The sequence below is a fragment of the Pecten maximus genome, chromosome 1 (assembly GCF_902652985.1).
Source record: "Pecten maximus chromosome 1, xPecMax1.1, whole genome shotgun sequence".
NCBI lineage: Eukaryota > Metazoa > Mollusca > Bivalvia > Pectinida > Pectinidae > Pecten > Pecten maximus.
In genome coordinates this window covers 12,940,387-12,964,546 of record NC_047015.1, presented here as the reverse complement: position 1 = coordinate 12,964,546, position 24,160 = coordinate 12,940,387, and the positions used below count along the sequence as shown (strand labels likewise).

The 24,160-nt window shown below is 35.4% G+C and overlaps 2 protein-coding genes across 3 annotated transcripts in view; one reads left to right on the top strand and one right to left on the bottom strand.

Annotated features, from left to right (window-relative positions):
- The window catches only part of LOC117325364 (rho GTPase-activating protein 24-like), a 62,296-nt gene extending 57,667 nt beyond the window's left edge, over positions 1 to 4,629 (bottom strand). For both annotated transcript variants that reach the window (XM_033881533.1, XM_033881540.1), the window contains exon 1: positions 4,484 to 4,629. The gene's annotated coding sequence lies outside the window, so the exon portion shown is untranslated. The remainder of the gene's footprint in view (positions 1 to 4,483) is intronic.
- A 202-nt stretch (positions 4,630 to 4,831) lies between these two features.
- Positions 4,832 to 23,341, top strand: LOC117325357 (stress-activated protein kinase JNK-like). Its single transcript, XM_033881521.1, has 11 exons — positions 4,832 to 4,946; positions 9,752 to 9,997; positions 10,325 to 10,454; positions 11,604 to 11,662; positions 12,796 to 12,934; positions 15,088 to 15,253; positions 15,940 to 16,011; positions 16,413 to 16,723; positions 18,041 to 18,104; positions 19,067 to 19,153; positions 22,581 to 23,341. Exons 2-11 carry the CDS (start codon positions 9,870 to 9,872, stop codon positions 22,649 to 22,651), a joined length of 1,227 nt encoding a protein of 408 aa, XP_033737412.1. The 5' UTR covers positions 4,832 to 4,946; positions 9,752 to 9,869; the 3' UTR covers positions 22,652 to 23,341.
- Positions 23,342 to 24,160: the final 819 nt, after the last annotated feature.

The window sequence follows — 24,160 nt, the reverse complement described above, 5'->3', positions numbered from 1 at the left end:
TATTCCAACCGCCGGTAGACACAGATCAGAAAAAGGAGGACACGCATGGGGTGTAAACACAAAACTTGCAACATGCATTGATGGTATAAAAGATCTAGATAAACTCTCACGAAATTTACGTTGACATTCGACAATTTTTCAAAAACCTAAAACCCGTGAAATTGATGTAGATGTTAAGTGCCTTTTTACTCATATTCTGGATATATTATAAATATTGTATTTAATTAACTGTAGGCCTCTAAAACACGTTTCTTGTGATCGGTCTAGGCTAGAGATTTCACTCCATGGGGAGCTCTCTACCAGGTTCGAGCAGTTTTATAAATAGATCATAACAAAAACGGATGACGGATAGACAAGCACAAATTCGGACCCTTTAAAGAGGCATGTCCGTGAATGAATTGTAACGAGTTGCATAAATGCAAAAAATACATAAACAAAAACCATCAAAAGGCCCACTCTGGTAATTTCTTCATCATTACCATGTCAGCAAATTGCGGCGCCCGGGTGTAAAGCTCAAGAGCGTCTTCGTTGCCACAGGTGTAAAATACGGAAATGTTTAATTTTCCTATTTAACTATTACCAATCAATCCAATAAGACTTGACAATATCAAAATATATAATTCCAATAAACTGCGAGATTTACAGTCATTTCGATCGCAGATTTTGCTGTATATGTTGCATAATTCGTGGATTGCAGCATAATTTGGTCATACCCGCTTACAATGTGGACGAATTAGCAAAAAATGAGAGGTGTTTTTCCTGTCAGTTATCCTTGCAAGTTATAGCCAATTTATCATTTTGTTCCGTGGTCGGGTTATTTTCCTTGAAGGACATCATTATCACATCAAAAAAGAGAAAAAATATCCCAACCGTTCTTCCGATCCCGTCTTCGGCGTTCATTTTCGATAGAAATTATCGTTGCCCGGGTGTAAAATTCATCGATGCCCAGGTGTAAGCACCGGCGCCCGGTCAGTACGATTGAACCCGGTGAGTAAAGCCTGGGGTCGCGGTTCGATGATGGTGGAGGCACACTACTTGCTTTTCTGTTACATCGGTTGACCACTCCAAGTGCAAGCTATATGAAAATGAGAGGCTTCGTTGGGGATAAAACCTGGGTTAATGTGTGTTCGGGGCGAACACGTTTTAAAAGTGAGGAATAGTGAGGCAGGTTTTAATTGTAAATAGGGTACATTTAGTGATTTCAGGAGGGGGAATTTCCATTAAGTCAGTCGGTAGAGCGACGGAGCAGTAAGCAGAGGGTCGCGGGTTTAACCCCTTGTGGAGGCACTAAATTCGCTTTCCTGTTATATATATCATGAAAATATTGTTTTATCGTCTGCCCTTTTACGTTGTTAGTAGCAAAGAAATATGGCAGTAGAATACTGATGCCATTATTAAGTGCATGATCATTTGGAATCCAACAATGCAAAGTAAAGACAATGAAATTCACATCAGGACAAACAATAAACAATTCTGTCACAGTGTTCGAAAGTAAAGGTGGTCCGATGGCCAGAGGCTATAGAAAACCTGTTCATGTAAACAACATTCCAATATTTTCTGACAAATGATATGAAATCAGAGCTTAAAATAGAGGTTTTTTAACCCATAATAGCGTGCTATTACTGGATGATGCAAGCGTTTGCTAACAGTAATGCTACTTTTCAACAATATGTTTACAAAATGGGTCTATGGAAAAATGACTTGGGCTATGGAATTTCAATTTTCTGTAGACATACTGTCTAAGGAATTTTCATATATACTTTCATGTATAGATGTTTAGATGTAATACATAGTTATGTTACAATGTGTTTACATGTTTAGATTTAGATTTTTAAAAAAAGGGGGGTATAATCACCTATTATATTTTGGCCTCTAGTTTGTAGCATTTTTTGTGTGTCATTCCTTTAAATTCACCCCCTCCCTAAAATAAAAAGTCTAAAATCTGAAAATGTGGTGTAGTATATACATGTTACGGTGAGTGATTACTGTCATAGCGCTCTTCTAAGGTTTTGCCTTCATTCAAATTACATTATCGCATAGGTTGGAATGCTCGACACTCGAGCAACATTGTTTAGCGCTGCAAATAAAGCTCATATTGTGCATGTTCTGGCATTCTGTATCACCGATACGCTTTGTTTGACATGGCGTATTAGAAGCAAGCGTCTGAATGACCGTTAGTGTAATGTTCTAATTTTCATCCGGAAAAGAGGAAAATATCCGGAAAATGGTAATTGCATTTGGGAAATCAAATAAAATTCTTTTAGAAAAAAAGAAAGCACCAGTAACATAGATTACAATATAATTTATGAAAGAAAATGGTAAAGATTTAACAAAAAACTTCATCAATCTCAGATTCCAAAATACGGCCATAGTGTGAAAAGTAATATGGTGAGGTGTTATTTATATTTTTTTCTCTTAAAGCATACATATGAAATGTTTAATTAAGCAAAAAAAAGGGGGTAATTTTTCTGTTCATTTTTTCAGGAAAAAAATAAACGAGTATTTTTTTTAATCAATTTTTCACTTAAAATAACAGTTTTTTCGTATAAAAATAGCCATATTTTGTTAACCACCCAAAGAATCTTCTCCTTTTTTTGATAATTATGAATGATATTGCTCATACTGATGATATAAATAGGATATAAACTTCTTTTTATGCTTGAGGTGAATATTATCGGGGAAAGATAAAATCTACCAAATTCCTTAAAAATATGGTTCAGCTATTAATTAATACGTATCTTTATGTGGCCCTGGTATTAAAACGAACGTGGTGACATATGTTTTTTATGTGCTTTTTGTGATAAGAGCATAATTAACATTGAAATAAAAATAAAATTAAGGAGATCTATCACAGGAACTACCTGAAGGGTCGGTCTACCTTAATTAACCGTCGTTTGACTTAAACAGACACTAGAACTATAGTAGAATACATACTCAGAAGCAGAATAGCGGTACTGACAACAATTAATTGAGATCATGCAATAATGTATGTTGGCCCTAGGGCCATCTTGGATTACTGAGCAAACCAAAAAATAACACTTGCATGGTCAGGACCATCTCAGAATAATTTCAGGCAAGTTTGAGCTGAATCACATATGGGTGAAGGCTAAAACAAGTGTTGCTCAAGGCAACCATGGTTGTGTGTTATCATGTTAAAAATTGCCTGCTGTGGCTGTCATATCAAAGTTTTTATGAGACCAAAAATTAACAACACTTTGTCGACTACCCTTCCTTAACATTTTAAATTTTGACTAGCGTAAAGCGAGGGTCTATACTGACAGAATAAAATACCTAGATGAGACTAAATTTGTGTTCTGGGGTAAATAAATATATCATTTATCCATATTTGTAAGGTAGGTGTTATGTCACACCTGATTTTATTGTTTTTGCACCAAAATCTTAGCAACATCAAACGGTGTCAGAGAATTCCATCTAATGGTGTCAGAGAATTCCACGTTTACATATAGTAGTGCGCTCTGGCCTGGACCAGACATCGTGTCTGCAGAGCCAGAGGAAACTCTGGCTATAAGGACCTATGCTATGTAATTCTGTATTTTATTGTCATTATTCAATTCATATAAAAGCTCTAGAAATGCCTGTGATTTATATCAAATAAACAGACAAAACATGATGAATATGTATATGGCTGTTTACGTTTATATTTAGCACAGTCCAAACGGTTGGACAAGAGGGTCGTTTCGGTACCTGGTCATTTCGGTACTTAAAAAAAAGTAGTTTCGGTACTTTTCGAAAGTAGGTTCGGCATTTTTTAAGTCGTTTCGGTACTTCGTTGTGATATTAAATAATGATAATTAACTGGTTGTAGGCTGGTTTTTTTTACGTTTACCTTACCATCTGATTTGTTAATATAATCATGCACATCGCACTTCAAACGTGATCCCGCCGCGAAACGGTTGTTTTCTTAACTGAGTACATCAGAGTAGCTCGAAATAATTACCAACTTGTCATAAAAATGAGAGTATCACTCTCAAAATTATCAATACGAGCCGGTTTAAAAAAATTGTCCACATAAACTAACAGGCCCTAATTTTAAGTCATCATGTTACCTTCGATAAAAGAACTTAAAAATAAGCAAGCCGAAATTAGCAGTCTCTAATATTATAATACGTTATTAGGTTAGAATCAGGTAAGTCTCTCATCTTTCGAAATAGTCACAGAAAAACAAAACTGTACTTCAATATTATATCTACTGACATTGTGCATTTGAAAATGTTCCCATGTTTGTCAAGCAATATAATGCAGCACAAAAAAACTCTGATTTGAGGCATTGCTTTGGAAATAGGTAGATGAATGTCATATTACTTATGCCACCTATAGTCCATAATGTGACAGACCTTGACCGTCTATCAACTGGATATATATGACTTATATCAAACACATGTACAGGTGATCAGCTGGGGATGTAGAACTGGTTAACATGGCTAACATTGCAAGTGTGATATTTTCAATTTAAACACTGTACCTGGTGTTTTCTCGGCAAAATTGTCGTCCCCATGCAAAGCTATTCGAACTCATATATCCTAACTTTTCTTGAAGTTTTCCATTTCGTGCCAATACCAACTAGGAACCAGAAATCGATATATTGATAAACATCATCCCTGCTGAGAGGTTTACTTCCTATGTGCACATGAAGTGGTGACGTAGGAAATTCACAGAATTTGATGTATCCGATTGAAATTAGTAATGGTCTATTAATCTATAAATAAACAAACATTGGTGTATGTGACGATATAAATAATGAAATAAGATTAATATCTATAGAGTCTCGTTATAAACGATAATCAAATTACAACAAGACATGCTTACGTCACACGCACCAAAATAGACGATTTCTAATGGAGGATTGGAAGACTTCATACGACCCATAGGATTTCTTGTCTTCATCCTTTGATCACAGACAATTGTTGTTCATGTGGATTATCTAGGTAAACACGTGTTAAGAAACAAGAGGTTTTTACATATTTGTTATTCTACTTTCCGAGAACAGGTGACTGCCTATATTGGAAAGTCGTCGATGCGGCACCACTGGCGTGACTTTTCGTGCACGTCCTCGACAGGAGTTGTATGTAAAACTTCACCAATCCGGATCCTCTTGATGGATTCATGCAGGGGCATTCATGTGATCATTAATATGTGTCTTTTTATTGTTTACATCTATGAGTTGATGCTGAATGTTTTTGATGGCTGGATGTGGAGAAACCTTAATCGAACTTGATACAGTCTGCCTGTCATCTTCCAATGTTGAAAAACATTTTTATTATGACATTCTTTATAGGCTATACAAGAGTGTATAATCGATTTTATATTGAAGTACAAGTATCCAGTTTATTAAGTTTATATAATTATTATGTTTCTTTTGATTTTTGTGAATAAACAAAACTTAACTATGTCACTGTCTGTTCATGTTTGACAGTTGGAGTTGTCAAACGTGTGGACTGCAAATTAATGGATCTGACAGTTTTTCATTAAATTTAAACATTTTCTGTATAAAACATCCATTAATAAGCACATTAAGGATTGGATAATATGATGTTGCCAAATATATGGGTTTCCATATCATTATATCTCTAAAAGGAACAGGTCTATGTGGCTTGTACATATTAATAAGTCTGTCACTCAGCTGATGAAGCCTGCTTCTTTGGCTCAGGAGGTAGAGCCATGGCTTGCCATAGAACTGGGTTCAATTCATTTTGGGGCACTTGGCAGGAATGTGTTTTCCCGGTTCTTTCACAAATCTATATGCATCCTCTCTCCGCACATGCACACACACTTTAAGACATTTAGGCCTGTACGTGTCATCATCATCATGGGCAGGAACTGATCCTGAGGGGTGTGCTGCAGATAAATAAATATTTGTCAACTCAGAGTCAGTGGTGTCTTCCTAAATGGTCCTGTGGTCATAATGAGATTGGTGGAAGGATTCCACTGAAAGGGCATGCAGTCATTTCGCTACTAGGAATTTGGTTCCAGGTTATAATGGTTCTTGGAAGAAAAGAGTTCTGGTAGATGTCAGTCTTAACTGGGATTTGTTTTAAGCTGCCACTACTGGCTCCATGTGTCCTTGCATCTGCCTGCCTGATATTGTGGCTGAATTAATTTCCACAATGTTGTTGATGATCTTGTATAACATCGTTGCCCTGTTAGAGGTTATTTCCCATCTCGGCTAACGCTATGGCTATATCTAGCTTATGTTTAAAAGAACGTGTTAACCTTTGGTGTGAGGTATTAAAACACCTAATTAGCATGATTTTCCATTGGTTCTGGCTCATGAAGGTATTTTTGAGAGCCTGTTTTATCTACTAATTGTATATTAATTAGTCATGGATCAATATACCGATAAATTGATATGTCTCGATATAGCCAGATGTTTCTCTATATTGATACATAAACTTCAGCTGTAAATAGCCAGATGTTTCTCTACATTGATGCATAAACTTCAGCTGTAAATAGCCAGATGTTTCTCTATATTGATGCATAAACTTCAGCTGTATCGATACAAGTATGCAAAAATGGCTTCCACTTTCGCTTTGTTGATGGACTACAAAAATGGTTGAAATGTGAGTGCTGTATGCTCTTGTTCAAGTGTCTGTGTAAGTTTAACTAAAAAAACATCCAGGTTACTTTTCATACAGTAAACATGCTGCCAGCCAGGTCAAAGGTATGGTAGTATTGTTAAACGGCTAACAATAAAATTAATGATATTGCTAATTGCAACATAACATCAACATATTGAGGTAATCACCAAATATCAATTTTATCAAATCTTAGAGAAGAACCAATACACAGTATGTATTGTGTAAGGAAACCATACGGGCCAACATATATATAAATTGAATCAAAAATAATTATACATACCCAGTCCTTATATTAATACAGTATTATGAAAATGATGCTCAAAAGTTGTCTGGTGATATAATTCCTACTAAAATCACTGGCAATATTCAAAGCTTTAGAATGGAAGTTCATGATCACTTACTAATAATACAGTGAAACCTCACTAAACGACCACTCCTCTATTACAGGCACTATTTTCAGTCACATTATTTGTCTCTATATAATTTGACAGGTCAGAATTCTAGCTATTGATCACTTTGAAACCCTGTGAATTTCTTTCTTTCGCTAGCCCAGACTCAGAAACTGACTCCGTCGTTTGTTGCCATAACATCATTGTAAATTTGTCCTATATATTCAGTCTAGTTATTTTCCACCAATGCACCAAATATCATTCCTTACAGGTAGAACGATATACGGTCAAACTTTGATGTTTCAAAGTTCAAAGGACTAACAGAAAAACTTCGAAACAGCGGGACTTCGATTTATTCATGGTTGACAATAGATAGATGTTTTCTTGATAATGACCATATCTGTTAACGTTATATGTCCTCGGTGTCTTCGTGTTGATTGTCGCCAGTCAGGCTCACATCAAAATGTTTAGTTAATTTACCCCAAACCCAACAAAATAAAAATACTTTTCATCAATTATACCTTAGTATTTTTTAATTAAACAAACTATGTATATGTTACAAAGCACTTATATCCCAGCTTATAGATAAAACAAAAGTACAATGCACACTTACGTTAACGTTTTTCTGCTGCACATGTGTTTACGTTATGTGCATATAAAATACGGAATGCCGATCAGTTGGTGAATGCAAGCTTGAATGACAAATAATCGATTTACATGGATATTAATGTATAAGTTTGAAACGTGACACTTTGAATATGAGTGTGAAGACATCGCTAATTGTTTGTGTTTAAAATTGATCCGCTTTTGTTTTACTGTTCCGTAAAATGTACTCACCAACCGCTGATTTCAATGGTGGTGGAGATCATCAAAGACAACTACCGGTATGGTTTACAGGAGTGATTAAATCCCATGGCTTCTAAATATACCATTTATCTATCAATTTAGTCAGATTATTAATTAACCCCATGATTGGGAGTGACAACGCACACTATCGTTATCCCTATTGTCAGTCAGGGCATTTTTGGGAGGGGTGTGAACTCTTGCCGCGGGGGTCACGACAAACACCTGTCAAGTGGTCAGTACAGGTAAACTTTTTGTTCGAATCATGAGATGTCAATTACCTATAATATCATAGCTAACGGGCCATGTAAAAAAGTGCCGTGACCAGGAAATAGTGAAAAATTGGATATATATATATAGGTCCCCTTATTATCTCGGGCTTTAGCCTATTGGTAGGGTTTGCACCTAAAAGTGAGAGGTTAATCTAAACTTTATCTATTTTTCAACAATTGCAAAACAAGTTTTATTAACTTTAATTAATCACCCTTGTTGGCCTGGATGGAAATGTGCAAGGGATCTTACTGTGGGAGGAAACCGGAGTATCCAGGGAAAACCCACATGACTATGTGACTTCCTGTTTATGTTGAATTGGTACTATGATAATTAGTGGTGTACCGATGACCGGAAACATCGATTAAATCGAGTTGGACCCAAGATTGATTCGATAATCAATTTTACACTTAAAAGATCGATTGTGAAATTTGGCTATGAATAGATCGTTTCATATGTTTCTAATTTGAATGGCTGAAGTTATTCAGATACGTACTGTTGTTATGAATGCTTTTATTTTCAATAAACCAAAATAAAACATCCATTTCGCTTGTTCTTGTTAAGTCTCGCTTGAACCATGCCGGCATTCAAGCGTTGTAGCTACCTTACGTAATCGTGGTCGGTGCAGCGTTTTATACAAGGCTATACTAATTTGCTAATATATGACGGAATCCGGACTTTCCAGAATTTATTTAACACGTGGTCGGACCTAATTAAAAAACATTTCCAGCCGATAATCGATTATCGATCGATCTTGACAGCCCGATAATCGATCTTCAATATCATGGCGATTCCCGGCACTAATGATAATGTTTATCATATCCAGAGTCAGGGTTTTCCCTGTGATTTTGTTATGCAGTGTCCCAGGGTTTCCTTGATGTGGAAATTGGGAGTCCCGGCCATTTCAAAATCCTGGAGTCCCATGAAATTTTTTTTAATTTTATTATTTTTGGTCATCAGGCATTTAACAATGTTGCCTTAGTAGTAAAATGCAAACATAATAAAATACTAGTGTCAATAAAAATCAGCTGCTATTTATTCGTTTTATGGCAGATTTTGGAATCACAATGCATCCCAAGGATGCGCTGACATTTAGTTTGGGAGTCCTTTGTATTTTCTTTATCTAAGAAGCAGGAAAGCTATGTCAGGGAAAACCCTTCAGAGCCAGTTTGTTAAAATCTTTAATATTCAAACACATTAAGCATGTATAAATTCAATTTCAGGATGATTGTATTTATGTTAGTCCAAGCTTTATCTTTTATCTTCTATTTAAATTTGATGTTGAGTTCATTTATATTAGAAATTTTTACCTCAAAGTCAATATTCCAAGAAGCAGAAAACTTTTACTTGTAGAGAGGTATAATGCACAATTTACAATAATGCACAAAATTATATATCTGGGACCATATGGTTGAAAAATCTGGTAAGCTACAAGAAATACTGATAACTAGACACACTAGAAATACCTATGACCTGTAATATCTATGATAAGCTTTCAAGCTACTATATTTTAGAAGACTGTTAATATTGTCAGATATTTTGGTGTATCGTCATGTTGTGTATTGAATTTTTTCCATTTAGAAACTATAAATAATTAACATGTATATATAATTGCATTCATATGACTTGTTTTATCACTTATTTATTTTGTAGATGACATTGGACCTGAAACAAAGCAAGCTGTAGAAGGTCAACTTTGAAGTACTTTTAAAAGCAGTTCACACCAATGGACATATAGAGGCTTCCTCGATTATCCTAACCTTCTTGCAGTATGAGTAACCCTCCAGCTGCTGCCCCTCCCAACTTCTACATGGTAGAAGTTGGTGACTCGACTTTCACAATTTTAGATAGATACCAGAATCTCAAGCCAATAGGATCTGGAGCTCAAGGAATTGTGTGGTAATTATTGAAGGAATTTGATTTTAGCAGTTTATTCAGAACTGCTATACATTTTTGCAGAAATTTAGTGTTGGCCTAATATTTTCACTTTGCTGAAATTAAAACATCTTTGATAGAAAGAACACCAAATTTTAAGCATTAAGTCATCTTTGTAGAGATATAATTAACCTTTGGTTTTTTGTTTCTATAAGCCTTAATTTTTTATCACTATATTTGATGCAGATACTTTTACTGGGGGTATATAACTATTACTGTATACATACACTATTATCAGTATATAGTTCTATATATTGTGGTTGACTAATCAGAAGATTTTGTTTCTTTCAGTGCTGCCTATGACACTGTTGCGGGAGCAAATGTTGCAATAAAGAAACTCAGTCGTCCATTTCAAAATGTTACACATGCCAAAAGGGCATACAGAGAATTTGTACTGATGAAGTTGGTAAATCACAAGAATGTAAGTAAGATCACGAACTGATGAATATTGACATTTATCTTAAACTCTGAGAAGTTAGAACAATTATGCTATGGTCAGATGAAATACTTTCTGTGGGCTGACCCACTGGGGGGCAAAAATTGATATATACAACTTCTTCACTGAAACTAAGCAATAGATATCACTCATAGTTGTCTGGTAACATCGTTTTGGGGTAGGGATTCAAAATAGTACAAATTGTGGGGCTGACCCCCAGGGTTCTGAGGGGTGGGGCAAAATGGGGTCAATTTGGCTAAATTGATATATACAACTTCTTCTCTGAAACTAAGCAATATATATATCACTCTTATTTGATTGGTAGCATCTTTATGGAGTAGGGATTAAAAATTGTACAAATGGTGAGGGTTGACCCTTTAGGGCCTTGAGGGGTGTGGGCCGAAAGGGGACAATTTGGCTGAATTGATATAGAAGGCCTCTTCCTTGAAACTAAACAATCGATATCACTCATATTAAACTGGTAGTATCCTTATGGAGTAGGGATTCAAAATTGTAGAAATAGTGAGGGCTAACCCCCTAGGGCCTGAGGGGCGGGGCTGAAAGGGATCAATTTTGCTGAATTTATATAGACAGCCTCTGCTCTGAAACTACATAAGCAATGAGTAACACTCCTATTTGACTGTTAGCATCCTTATGGAGTAGGGATTCAAAATTGTACAAATGGTGGCGCTGACCCCCTGAAGGCCTAAGGGGCGGGGCCAAAAGGGGTCCATTTGGCAATATTGATATTAATCACTTCTTTTCTGGAACTATATAAGCAATGTATTACATTGATTTTTCTGTGGTAACATCCCAAGTAGGCTGGGATTCAAATTTTTACAAATAATGGGGCTGACAACATAATCATACATCAACAAATAAAGCTATTAGCAATTGGAACATAAACATTATTTTGATGTTTGATCAAATAAATCAGGTGAGCGATACAGGCCCTATGGGCCTCTTGTTTCATATACATTGCACTAGCATATAAAACAGTACATAATCATCAGTTACCGGAACTGATATTGATATAAACTTGTTGCGATTTAATTTGAGTAAAGAACTAGTGTTGTTTTTTTCTAAAATGTATCATGTTGATGGATAATAATTTACCATTTGTATTTTATTCAGATAATAGGCCTGTTAAATGCATTTACTCCACAAAAGACACTAGAAGACTTTCAGGATGTGTAAGTAATGTAAAATTATTTCTCATACATTTTTTTACTTTTGTAAAACTTATCAAAGCTACATTACAACATTTGATTGGAATTACCAATTGACGTTGGATTGACAGGTTGTTTACCGAGTACATTAGATAGCGATAGGCATAGTCAGCTTGCAATTTTAAGTGGTCCATCTACGAGTTTGTACAATCAAAATAATTAATCCTACCCTCAATTAGCTTATGATTTTCACATAAGTATGATCTCTTGTGGTATCTGCACGATATATACAAAGCTATTAAGGCCCAATTATAACAAGATTGCTTGGAAAGCTGAGTACAAGTGTACTATGCAATGTAACACTGGCCGCCATTGTGTATACAGAAACAATTCTGCTGTCGTGTGTGCTTGTCATTACTTTTATATCATGAAATAAACTTTTCGTTAGGTGGAATTTACAGTGCAGATCATGAAGCAGAGCAGTTTTCACAGTCAGGTCGTAATTTATAGGGCCAGTTGGTCAGTGACTGCCGCACAAGATCAAGGCATTATTGTTATCCTTCCCGAATTGTGCATGCATGCTGTTACACTTTCAATAAATAATTAAGTTGAATGTTATCGGTTTCTGCCAAAGCTTTGGATTTATAAGGTGATTTGTTTCAGATTATGAATTAACTAAGTACTGATATACTGTTTAATTAAAGTTTTGTTTGATGTTAATTGAGCCATTATACATCGTATTGAACCTGAATACAGTAACTTGCTCAAGTGAGATATTGTGTGTGTGTGCGTAACACATGTGGCTTGACAAAGATAAATCCATGTAATGTGCTGATAAATAGATATACAATTTCAAGGAGTTAAACATCAAAATAACTATATTTCCTTGATTATTTGTTCAATATTTAATATTATATCATAATCCTGCTGTCAAAGGAAACGACGATTACAAATCTCAAACACATTCATGACATCCATGCATCTGACCAGCAAAGGCTTGTTCCTGCATATAGTGAGCAGTGGATTTTCTCTATTGTCAATTTTTGAAAAAAAGTGGGCACTATATGCACATATTAACGGTAATCAGTTCATTGATGTAATTAGCATCACAAGATAGTGTCAAGTAACACCACTGTTAATATGTTTTCTTTGAACAGGTATCTTGTGATGGAACTTATGGATGCCAATTTATGCCAGGTGATCAACATGGATCTTGACCATGAAAGAATGTCATATCTGTTGTACCAGATGTTATGTGGTATCAAACACTTACATTTTGCTGGTATTATCCATCGGGTAAGTCTTTTCAATTTTCTCCACATTTTGTAAACAAACTTAAGTTGTTAGATCAGTAATTACCAAACGTGTTGGACTGTTAGCCCTGACCACTGAAAAGATCAGTAATTACCAAACGTGTTGGACTGTTAGCCCTGACCTCTGAAAAGTGGCAGGTCCAGTAGAAAGTTTTATGCTTTTAGTCCAAATATATGATCAAATTCTTTTATTAGATCAAGTTTTAAAAGACAACTATCCATCATTTTACGCCTGTAAATAGTCTTGAAAATAAAGTTGAATAGGGTCCTGCATCGAAGATGCTTGTGTCCTATATATAGTAGTCAGGTCACAGGGGACAGATGTGTTGAAAACTTTAAACAACTCTGCATAACCAAGAGGCCCAAGATCTTGATATTTGGCAGGTAGAATGCTGGAATAAGTGCTACCAAAAGTATTGAAATGAATGACCTTGTACTTTCAAAGTCATAGAGGTCAAATCTGTTCAAATCTTGAAATAACTTCTTTTCAATGATGAAGACACCTTGGGTTATGATAAAAGGCTAATGCTATGCTGGGATGAAGGTCTACCACATTTGTAAAAATGAGTGATTTTGACCTACTTTCAAGGTCAAAATGGTTCAAATGTGTTGAAATGTATTAATGTCTTCTCAATAAATAAAGGGCTTAGGGTCATGACATTAGTGAATTAGCTTGCTGGGATGAATGGATACAAAGTTTGTTCAAGTTAACAAACATTGATATACAGAATGTACTTTCAAGGTCACAGGAGTGAGATGTCTTAAGTCTTAGTTTAAAAGAAAAACATCATTTAAAAGTATACTTGGATGATTGATAACGGCCATGAGCCTCTTGTTATTATATAAAGTGATGTTGTGGAAATGTCTGTAGTTTAGTATTTTACAGTCAAACCTGTCTATAAAGACCGCCCAAGGGGAGACAGAAAAAAAGAGTTTTGCTCCAACCAGTTTACGTTAAAATGCCATAAATAACTTGTCATTGAACAGGGCATTCAGTAGCCAAGTCAGTTTTAATATTTTCAGATGTCAAATCAATGCATACACTTTTTTATATATGTTTTTTTTTTTATAAATCTTAAAGCTTAAATCTTTGTTAAAAATACTTTTAAATTCTTAGAACTAAATTTTTTTTCTTACCCAAATTGAAACCCAGATTTTTATGTCTGTTTACAACTTTTTATTATTATTATCCAACTAAAGATGGCGACAGTACGACTTTTTATTAGTATTATCCAACTAAAGATGGCAACAGTACGACAGCTACGATTAAAAAAACATTGGTTTTCATTTGAGTAAGTCTTGTTGACAGATATGACCAGTGTTTGTTCTTGAAGTGATGTATCCTAGTTGTAATCACGAAATTAACTGACCGTGTCAAATGAAGTCACCTAGGCACAGTTGTAATGTAATACACAGACACGCATATGGTGACCGACTCCTCTCTCACCAAGCCCCAGACCAGGGTAGCTACAGTAATCATAACAGGTGGTGAGCGTCTTTTGTTTATATAACCAGGCCAGAGTTGAAGCGTCTGAATTTTCCGGGGATTTAATGAGGGATGACTGCTGAGAGCAGAAGATAGCTGACAGAAATCAGTTGCTATAGAAAACAAACGTGCGACCGCCATCCAAAATCATAGGTCATTAGTACCATTAGACAGGTGGTCACTATACAGAGGTTCATTACATAATGAAATCTCAAGGGGAATCTGAAAATCGGTAGTTAAAAATCCCTCATTATCTTTAAAAGTGACAGGATTCAGTCCACATTTGGTTAGAAACATTGTTGGGAGAGGCAGCTCACAAAGTAGGAAAATATTTGTGAAAATAACTTATAATTACATGAGGGTATTTTGCCATGCTTACTGGAATATCCAAGTAAGGGTGTTTTGCCATGCTTACTGGATATCCAAGTGAGTGAAACAGGCCCTTCTTGTTGGAATAATAAAGTAGAGCTTCTCATTGAAATTTTGAAAACCCAAGGGTAGGGTTTGCCAATTTTCCAATCATGAATGAATAAGTAACTTCCATTCTCATTAAAACGCAATGTCACTGTAACACTATCTTGTAGCTGTAATACTATAAATGACAGTATGCAGGTTTGGTGGCAGTATGATATATATATTCTGTCTTTCAGGATTTGAAGCCAAGCAATATAGTAGTGAAGTCAGATTGTACACTGAAGATTTTAGACTTTGGCCTGGCACGTACACAGGGAACAGCATTCATGATGACACCATATGTTGTGACACGGTACTACAGAGCCCCAGAGGTCATTCTGGGCATGGGCTACAAGGAGAATGGTAGGCAATTGGATACTAGAGTATTCAAAGGCATTAAATGATTCAGCATATAAAAATCAAGATATGATAGTAGTCAGTACAACCTAAGATAATTTAAGAGTTTCAACATTATCAAAATCAAATTACCCAGTTTATTTGATCTAGAGTTAAGGGCCATGTTAGCTTATTTGTATAATTACCCCATCCGTTCTGAAATCTCTGCCATTGGATGGTTTGTCTCAAGTGACTTAAGCTTACCATCATTAGATGGGGACTATTCAAATCGCCCAATGTTCATGGTCCATGGTTTGTCCTTAAACAGTCTTACTTCTTGAGAATTTTTCAATCCTCACATGTAGGTTCCCTTAGGTTCCCTAGTTGTACCCATTTAATTTTGAGTCTTGATTCGAAAAACAAAATGGCCGACAGATGGCCATCTTGGATTTTTTGTCAGTTGGAGTTTGTTATTGCTGTTTCTCAAAAAAAGTTCTTTGTAGATCTTCTTTTCAATGTGGGCGGCAAGATCCCTCTGGGGTCCCTTTTTAAGTAAAAAAGTAGTTGGTACATAGAAGAATTGACCAAATTAGATAAGAGTGGTGTTTGCAATTTTTAAAGAGAACAAGCTTAAGAATTGTGTCATGATGACTTTTAATATCCAGGTGCATGATACAGGCCGTCTGATTAAAATTTCTGTTTGCCTTTAACAGTGGATATATGGAGTGTGGGTTGTATCATGGCAGAGTTGATCCGAGGAGCTGTGATGTTTCCAGGCAGTGATCGTATCCTTTATCTAACTTAGATTTTAGGTCATCTGACCCCAAGGGTCAGGATGACCTATAGTCATCTTGTTTCATCTGTCGTTGTGTGCGTCCACTGTCCGTAACCTTTTCACATTTCAAACTTCTTCTAAAGTTTAAACAGTGGGTTTCAGCTCAACTTACCTGAAATGTTCCTTAGAAGGTCCTCTGTTCTGGCTGTGAACAAACACTCATTATATATGTTTTATAGAGAGTGGCTGTGAACAAACACAAATTATGTATGTTTTACATAGAGTTGCTGTGAACAAACACAAATTATGTATGTTTTACAGAGAGCGGCTGTAAACAAACACACATTATATATGTTTTACAGAGAGTATCTTTGAATATTTTTACCAGATTTCCTTAACACTGAATTCTAGATATTGATCAATGGAACAAAATCATAGAGCAGTTAGGAACGCCGTCACGGGAATTTATGCAAAGACTGCAACCAACAGTTAGAAGTTATGTTGAAAACCGGCCGCGCCATGCTGGCTATAACTTTGATAGACTATTCCCAGATGTGATATTTCCTCAGGACAGTGCTGACCATAGCGGACTAAGGGCCAGCATGGCTCGTGATCTCCTATCTAGAATGTTAGTGGTAGACCCAGAAAAAAGGATTTCTGTTAACGAAGCATTAATGCACCCATATATAAATGTGTGGTATGATGAGAATGAAGTCAATGGGGTAAGTAAAACATTATTTATAAGTTTACTGTAATTTTTGTCAGAAAGGATATATCTGATCTGTAACAGTTATAATTACATCTATCTGTGGAAATGAGAATAGGGGTATTATGTTAAAAATCCATAATTACATCTATCTGTGGAAATGAGAATAGGGGTATTATGTTAAAAATCCAAACAAAACTTAATATCTATGAGTATCCAGTATCAGACTAGTAACTTACGTTATTTGTGTACATTACATTATGATATAGTAAACAAAATATAAAAATGTCAGGATAGCCAGGAAGTTATCATATGGGCAATATATATCAGGATAGCCAGGAAGTTATCATAGGGCAATATATATCAGGATAGCCAGGGAGTTATCATAGGGCAATATATATCAGGATAGCCAGGAAGTTATCATAGGGCAATATATATCAGGATAGCCAGGGAGTTATCATAGGGCAATATATATCAGGATAGTCAGGAAGTTATCATAGGGCAATATATATCAGGATAGCCAGGGAGTTATCATAGGGCAATATATATCAGGATAGTCAGGAAGTTATCATAGGGCAATATATATCAGGATAGTCAGGAAGTTATCATAGGGCAATATATATCAGGATAGCCAGGGAGTTATCATAGGGCAATATATATCAGGATAGTAGGGGAGTTATCACAGGGCAATATATATCAGGATAGCCAGGAAGTTATCATAGGGCAATATATATCAGGATAGTCAGGAAGTTATCATAGGGCAATATATATCAGGATAGCCAGGGAGTTATCATAGGGCAATATATATCAGGATAGTCAGGAAGTTATCATAGGGCAATATATATCAGGATAGCCAGGGAGTTATCATAGGGCAATATATATCAGGATAGCCTGGGAGTTTCCATAGGGCAATATATATCAGGATAGTCAGGAAGTTATCATAGGGCAATATATATCAGGATAGCCAGGGAGTTATCATAGGGCAATATATATCAGGATAGTCAGGGAGTTATCATAGGGCAATATATATCAGGATAGCCAGGGAGTTATCATAGGGCAATATATATCAGGATAGCCAGGAAGTTATCATAGGGCAATACAAGTTATCATAGGGCAATATATATCAGGATAGCCAGGGATTTATCATAGGGCAATATATATCAGGATAGCCAGGGAGTTATCATAGGGCAATACGAGTTATCATAGGGCAATACATATCGGGATAGCCAGGGAGTCCTAATAGTAGATAAGATTTGGGAATGTAACTTTAGGATATGTCTCAGAATAGTAAGTTTTAAACAGTTGTAACTTTTATCAGATAATGTGTTTACAGCCAGCTCCAGACTCATATGATCACACAGTAGATGAACAGGAGCACACAGTGGAGCAGTGGAAAGGTCAGTTCAATCTGTAAGGTATCTCAACATACATCTTTCCCAGTTTATTGGAATCCATGCTCATTGTATATTTTGTAGAACTAGGCATTGTTTCTTGACATCAGGTTTGGTGACACATTCATCTTTAAATCCCATGGTGTTCAATATGGTATGGTGACGTATTTATTGTCTCTCTGTTTTTTTGTCGCACCTGCAACGGATGGCGGAAAGGCCGCACATAGGCGTGGGGCAACGATACCGTGGGGTCAATAATTTAATGTTTTGCATTTAGCTTTGCTTCTGATGAAGTATAAGAGCTAGACTCACCAAACCTCGATCATAGATGGTAGTAGAGCCTACTGGACTAAAAGGAATTCATGGATTTATGCAGTTTCACTTTAGATATGACCTCTAATTTCATTAGTCTCTCCAAATATATCCTTGAGTACCCATGTAAAATAAGTAGGACATGCAACACATATAATTACACATAATTCTTGTCTGTACAATGATGTTAAGAAAGCTGAAATACCTGGAAGGGTTCTGATTTTTATGCAGTATTTACCTTAGATGGTGGACTGTAAAATTGTTTTTATAAATATGCTTGATCCTATATATGTCAAAAATTTAAAACAATATCTAAAAATACCTTAATGTCAATGCAAAATGGGAATAAAAGGCATTTTGGAGACTTCTGGTCGCTTTAATATTAGGGAGTTTTTGTTATCACAGGGAATAGAATATGTAGTCACTGGTCACGTAAGGAGAGGGTTACTTACCCCTGGTAATGAAGTTAAAATATATATTGATAGTAAAAATTCTAGCACAGAAGGTCACCTAATACAGATGATTGTTTGGACAGATTCGACTGTATAGGCTTTTAAATGCATATGGTTCCTGCATATGAATTCCTATGGATGCTCTTTAAAAAAAAATGTATTTTAAATTTGCTTTTTATGCATTTGTCCCTTTTTTCTTTTCAGAGTTGATATATGATGAAGTTATGTCATTTGAATACAAGGAAAAGAAGAAGTTACAAACAGCCTCCAATCCTATGCAAAACCACGCTGGTATGTGTTTCTATTTAAGCTTGCATTAAAACCATAACCCTTCTTTTATGAGTCCCCTTGTCATGTGTGCCAAATCTGCCATATACAGCAAGTAGGAGAGAGTAGTCAATCACCACCATAGTATGGAAATGTTGCTGTGTCAAATATTTGTAGTATGTCTACAAAAATTTGCAGTTACATTTTCATTCGATATTGAAATGGTCAAAGTATAAAAACATTTCATTCTTTGTTGTGTCAACTTACATTATTAAAAAGTATTTGAATGGTATAGTTCAGATTTCGGGTGGCAGTACAATTGTAATTGTATTAATATTAGTGACTATGGACAGGATGTGTTTGTACAATGTGAGCACTGCACAGGTCAGAGGTATTATTGGTCCCAAGTTGTTTCCATTACATTTCGAGACTGATCAGGAAAACAAAATGACCAACAGGTGGCCATTTTGATTTTGCTGTTGAAGTTGAGTATCACTTAGTCCATTTCTCAGAAAGTTCTTCATGGATCTTTCTCAAATTTTTAATGTGGGTATCTTCTTGTGTATATATTGAATCTTGAAGTCTGATCCGAAAACAAAATGGCTGACAGGTGGCCATTTTGAATTTTGAATGTTTAAGTTTGTTTTCACTATTTCTCAAACTTACGACAGATGACCTTGGTCTGTAGTTGTGCATATTGAATTTTGAGACTGATCTGAAGACAAAATGGCAGATGAAATTTGGTAGAAAGTTCTTCCTGATATGTAGGTTCCCCTTCTTTAAGAAAAAAAGGGAAAAAACTCAAAAGTTCAGTCTTACATAGTCCCAGTAACGATCATTCAATTGTGGGCACCAAGATCCCTCTGGGATCTATTCAATTTTCACTGCTGTTCACTTGTGCATCCTTGGCCTGACAACATTGAATTACAGTACTGTTTTACTGCTAGATCTAGAAGGTGTCTTTTTTTACCTATATCAAATTGGAAGATACTGGAAAATGTGCAGATTCTACATTTCCTACAGATTAAAAATGGGGCTATATGGGACCAAGTGTGTTGATAAAAGCTAAAACCTAATTCCTACATGATACCTGGTATTTTGTACAAGTCTAGTATTTAATGTGTTGTTGTGGTGATTTCAGGCAATGTTGCAGAGGTAATGACTGTGCCTATAAACGTGGTGCATCTCTCCCCTTGTGGTTCCCCTAACTAATACCTCAATGTGGCCATCACAATGGTACACACCTCCAAACATATCACATACAAAATAATAACAAACTGATAGTCACCCAATGTATTGGGAAAGACTCATTCAAACATTGCTGAACTTGCTTTAGTTATTTTGTATCTATCTAGATAAGTACATAATGATAACCTGCTGTTGATGGATTGTTTATGGGTCCGATACATGTGTATGTGTAACATCTAGCTCTTTATTGTTTTCTAACATCGTATACTCATACATGGAATATATGTTTATCGATGTCTTAGTGTAGATTTGTGTAAGATGTTCAGTCTAATCATGCATCCATTTGGACAGAGGTTTCATACTTTGACCAATGCATCATGATCGTGGCAATGTCAATATAAGATTCACATTCGGCAGTATATGTAGATAGCACACATGTTAACATCTATGGTTCATCTTCATCAATAACATGCAACATTAGTTATCTTCATCAATAACATATACAACATCAGTTTTGTTCATTCCATCCTGATAACTTCAAATTGTCCCGTGATATTTGTGCCCTGTAAATAGACAGTTTGCCCATCATGAGCATGTTGACTTTGTGGTATTGTGATAGATGGTCCTTGGTTTGTATGTTCAGCTCCCTAATATCAAGGACTTGGTGTATAGAATATTGTATTTGAACATTGATTAAATAATACTGGTTATTTACTGAAAACAGTGTCATTATGGAAGATTTTTATCAGGAAACTGGAAAAATGCACTTTCAATTAAGTGGGATGTGTACAAGTAATTGAACATCTGTGACAAAGTGCCTGTTAGTCTATGCTGTAGTGTGGAAGTCATCCCTTGTGAACTTTTCCTTCAAACTGTTTATTATACAGAAGCATACGTATACCGGTATATAGATACTAAAATCTATACAGAAGCATACGTATACCGGTATATAGATACTAGAATCTTCATATCTAGCCTATAGCTTCCTGTGGAAGATGGCTTTAGATTACCTTTCAAGGTCAAAGGTCAGGTGTTTTATAAACTTAAAACCACTTATATAGATCTATGGTTTGTTCAGTCAGGTGTCTTTTCACAACTATCAAGTTTTATTTTATTTTGTGTCAAAGAATTGAAAACAAATAACTAAAGATAAGTGATGATTCAGGGTATTGGGCCTACTGCTCACTTTTTCATTAGTTTAAGAAATACAGTAAAAAGCTGGCAGTTGGGATCATGTGAGTCTTGACATGCAATGGTAGTAGCAATGATCTACCAACCAGAATGATTATATCTTTCAAAACTATACTTGTCCATGCTGTCATATCCAGTAATGTCCATGAAGGGAATTTGTACCACGTAAAACCAGGTGTTTGTGGCTATTTCATCAAACGTTTTGCTTTAAGTGGAAAGACTGCATCCCCCTACGACTAAGTCTCTCCTGCCCACGCACTGCGTCTTTACCTCTGCTTACATTGCCAGGATGGAATGAAAATGCTTTTATCCTTACAAATCTCATGGATGCTGAGTAGTATAGATTTTATCATACAATTTTTGACATGGCTATTTCTTATTTTGTTATATTGTGTTTTTGATTTTGCTTTGATGTGGAAAGAAGGTAATATGTTATGCTGCTGATAATGAATTGTGGAAAGGACTAATATATAGGCTGAGCCTGTTGTCCAATCCCTTTTGCCAACACCAATTCTGTACGATATTCAATGTAAATTTATACTTGTTGTGTTGACAATAAAATATTTTGAAATTAAGAAATAATGAATTGTGATCAAAGCTGTGGTCTCTAATCAAATGTGTATCTTCTTTTTATATGGTCTCAAATTTACATTTGTGAATAATATCTACTTTTTGAATAAATAATTCAGCTGAACTGAGGAAATATATCACATTGACTTATGTAGATAATACCATTTCATGATGCAGTCAATATTTTCAATCTTACTTAATATATCGGTATTGCTGTAATAGAAATGTTGTTGTGTTATTGTGAATGCCACAAATATCATATCTTCATAACACTAATTCGGCTATAACATCATAGTGTAGTGACCTGTGGTAGAATGGATTTACCTTTATTGTGTGACTGTGGATCAAATAAAAATCAATTGTTTAGATACCCACAGATGACATAAAATGGTTTTCAATTAAGTGTTAAATGAAGAACTGATATATCAAAAGGTTGGTTTTCTTATATTATATTTTGGAAACTCTGCTGATTCCAACTATTTGTTTGCTTTTATGTTTTCAGTTGGAGCTGCAAACAACGAGAGCTTGACGAATGACAGTGTGGCGGGCACGAATTCCAACAGATGTCGATAACTGCTGTATATATAGAGCTTGTACCATACTAGGCTGCATAATTTATTCCTTCCTCTTCACCCATGTCTGTCATTTGGAGAACATCTCTCAGATTTACACAATCATGTCTAAATGTTCTTTATCGACTGTAAGTGTATCTAATGACTCATTGGCTTGCAAAGTCTCTAAATGGTATAAATAAACATGCTTGTTTGTTGACACAGTTATACACTTTGTGTTAACAATTGATATCATATACAGATTCATGTAATTTTGTCTTATGAACAGTTACTATACAAATGGGGATTTAGTTTTTATGAACAGTTGGTCACAACACAAATTCAGTTGAAAGAACAGTTGTCAGTTGCATACGGGTGATCTAGTTCCAATTAACTATAATGTATCTTGCCTTCAAATAAATTTCACCAATTTGTTCTGAATCAGGAACTTTGGAGCTTCTGTATTATGTTGGTTATTACGGAGCATTATCATTGATAGCATTACTCTACTGTCTACTGACAGGAATGTATGCTTCCCATGTATCAGGTAAAGTTAATATGGGGTAATTGATTATCACCATTTTGTGTTCAGTTTATTTTGGTCTTGAAGGAATATAAAACAATTCTGTGTTGTTTATGTCACTTTGTTACAGTATAACTTAGTTTCTACCACAATACCCTGTGCTATTCAACTCTCAGACCATCAGTTAATCATTACAGCTGTTGATTAACAATCTGTTTATACCACATGTGGTATAAACTCTGTACGCATTTCGATTGGCTGACACGGTGAACTTTGACCCAAGCTGTAATTGTTATTGACATCATCAATAATCTAATGACGTCACATCATCGGGTCCCGGACGTCACCGGTACACTTTATTTGCATATGCGAAATTATACTTGGCCACGTTTCCCTTGATTCAAGCCGATATTATTGTGGTAGAAACAGGTCACACGACTCGAAATTGTTGGATATGGAATTTATTTCACACTCGTAAGTTATTTTTTTAAAAGTTGCAAAAAACACTCGCTAAAGCTCGTGTCTTTTGTAACTTTTAAAAAATAACTTACTCGTGTGAAATAAATTCCATATCCAACAACCACTCGTTGTGTAACCTCTATATCTCCATATGACTTTGTTACGGTATAACTTAGTATCTCCATATGACTTTGTTTTTATTTGAGTTTGAGTATTTTTACAGCATTAATGCACAATATTTGGTGTTTAATTTTTGTAAAAAGGACTACATCTTTACCAATATTTTATATTTATGAAACTTGGTACAGACGGTTAACTGACAATTTTATTCTAAATAATTGAATGATTGTGTGTTTTATTTCAATTATTTTATGGATGTTTAGTCCATTTCTGAATATTTCTTATGGAGCAAAATATATTATGGTCTACTGGCCCGGCTACAATGACATCAAATTATTTCAATTACTACAATTAACTTACAGTCTGCAGTGAAACAGATCATTTGAATCGTATAACTAGATTTGTAGGTACTGTGCAAGTCAGTGAGTC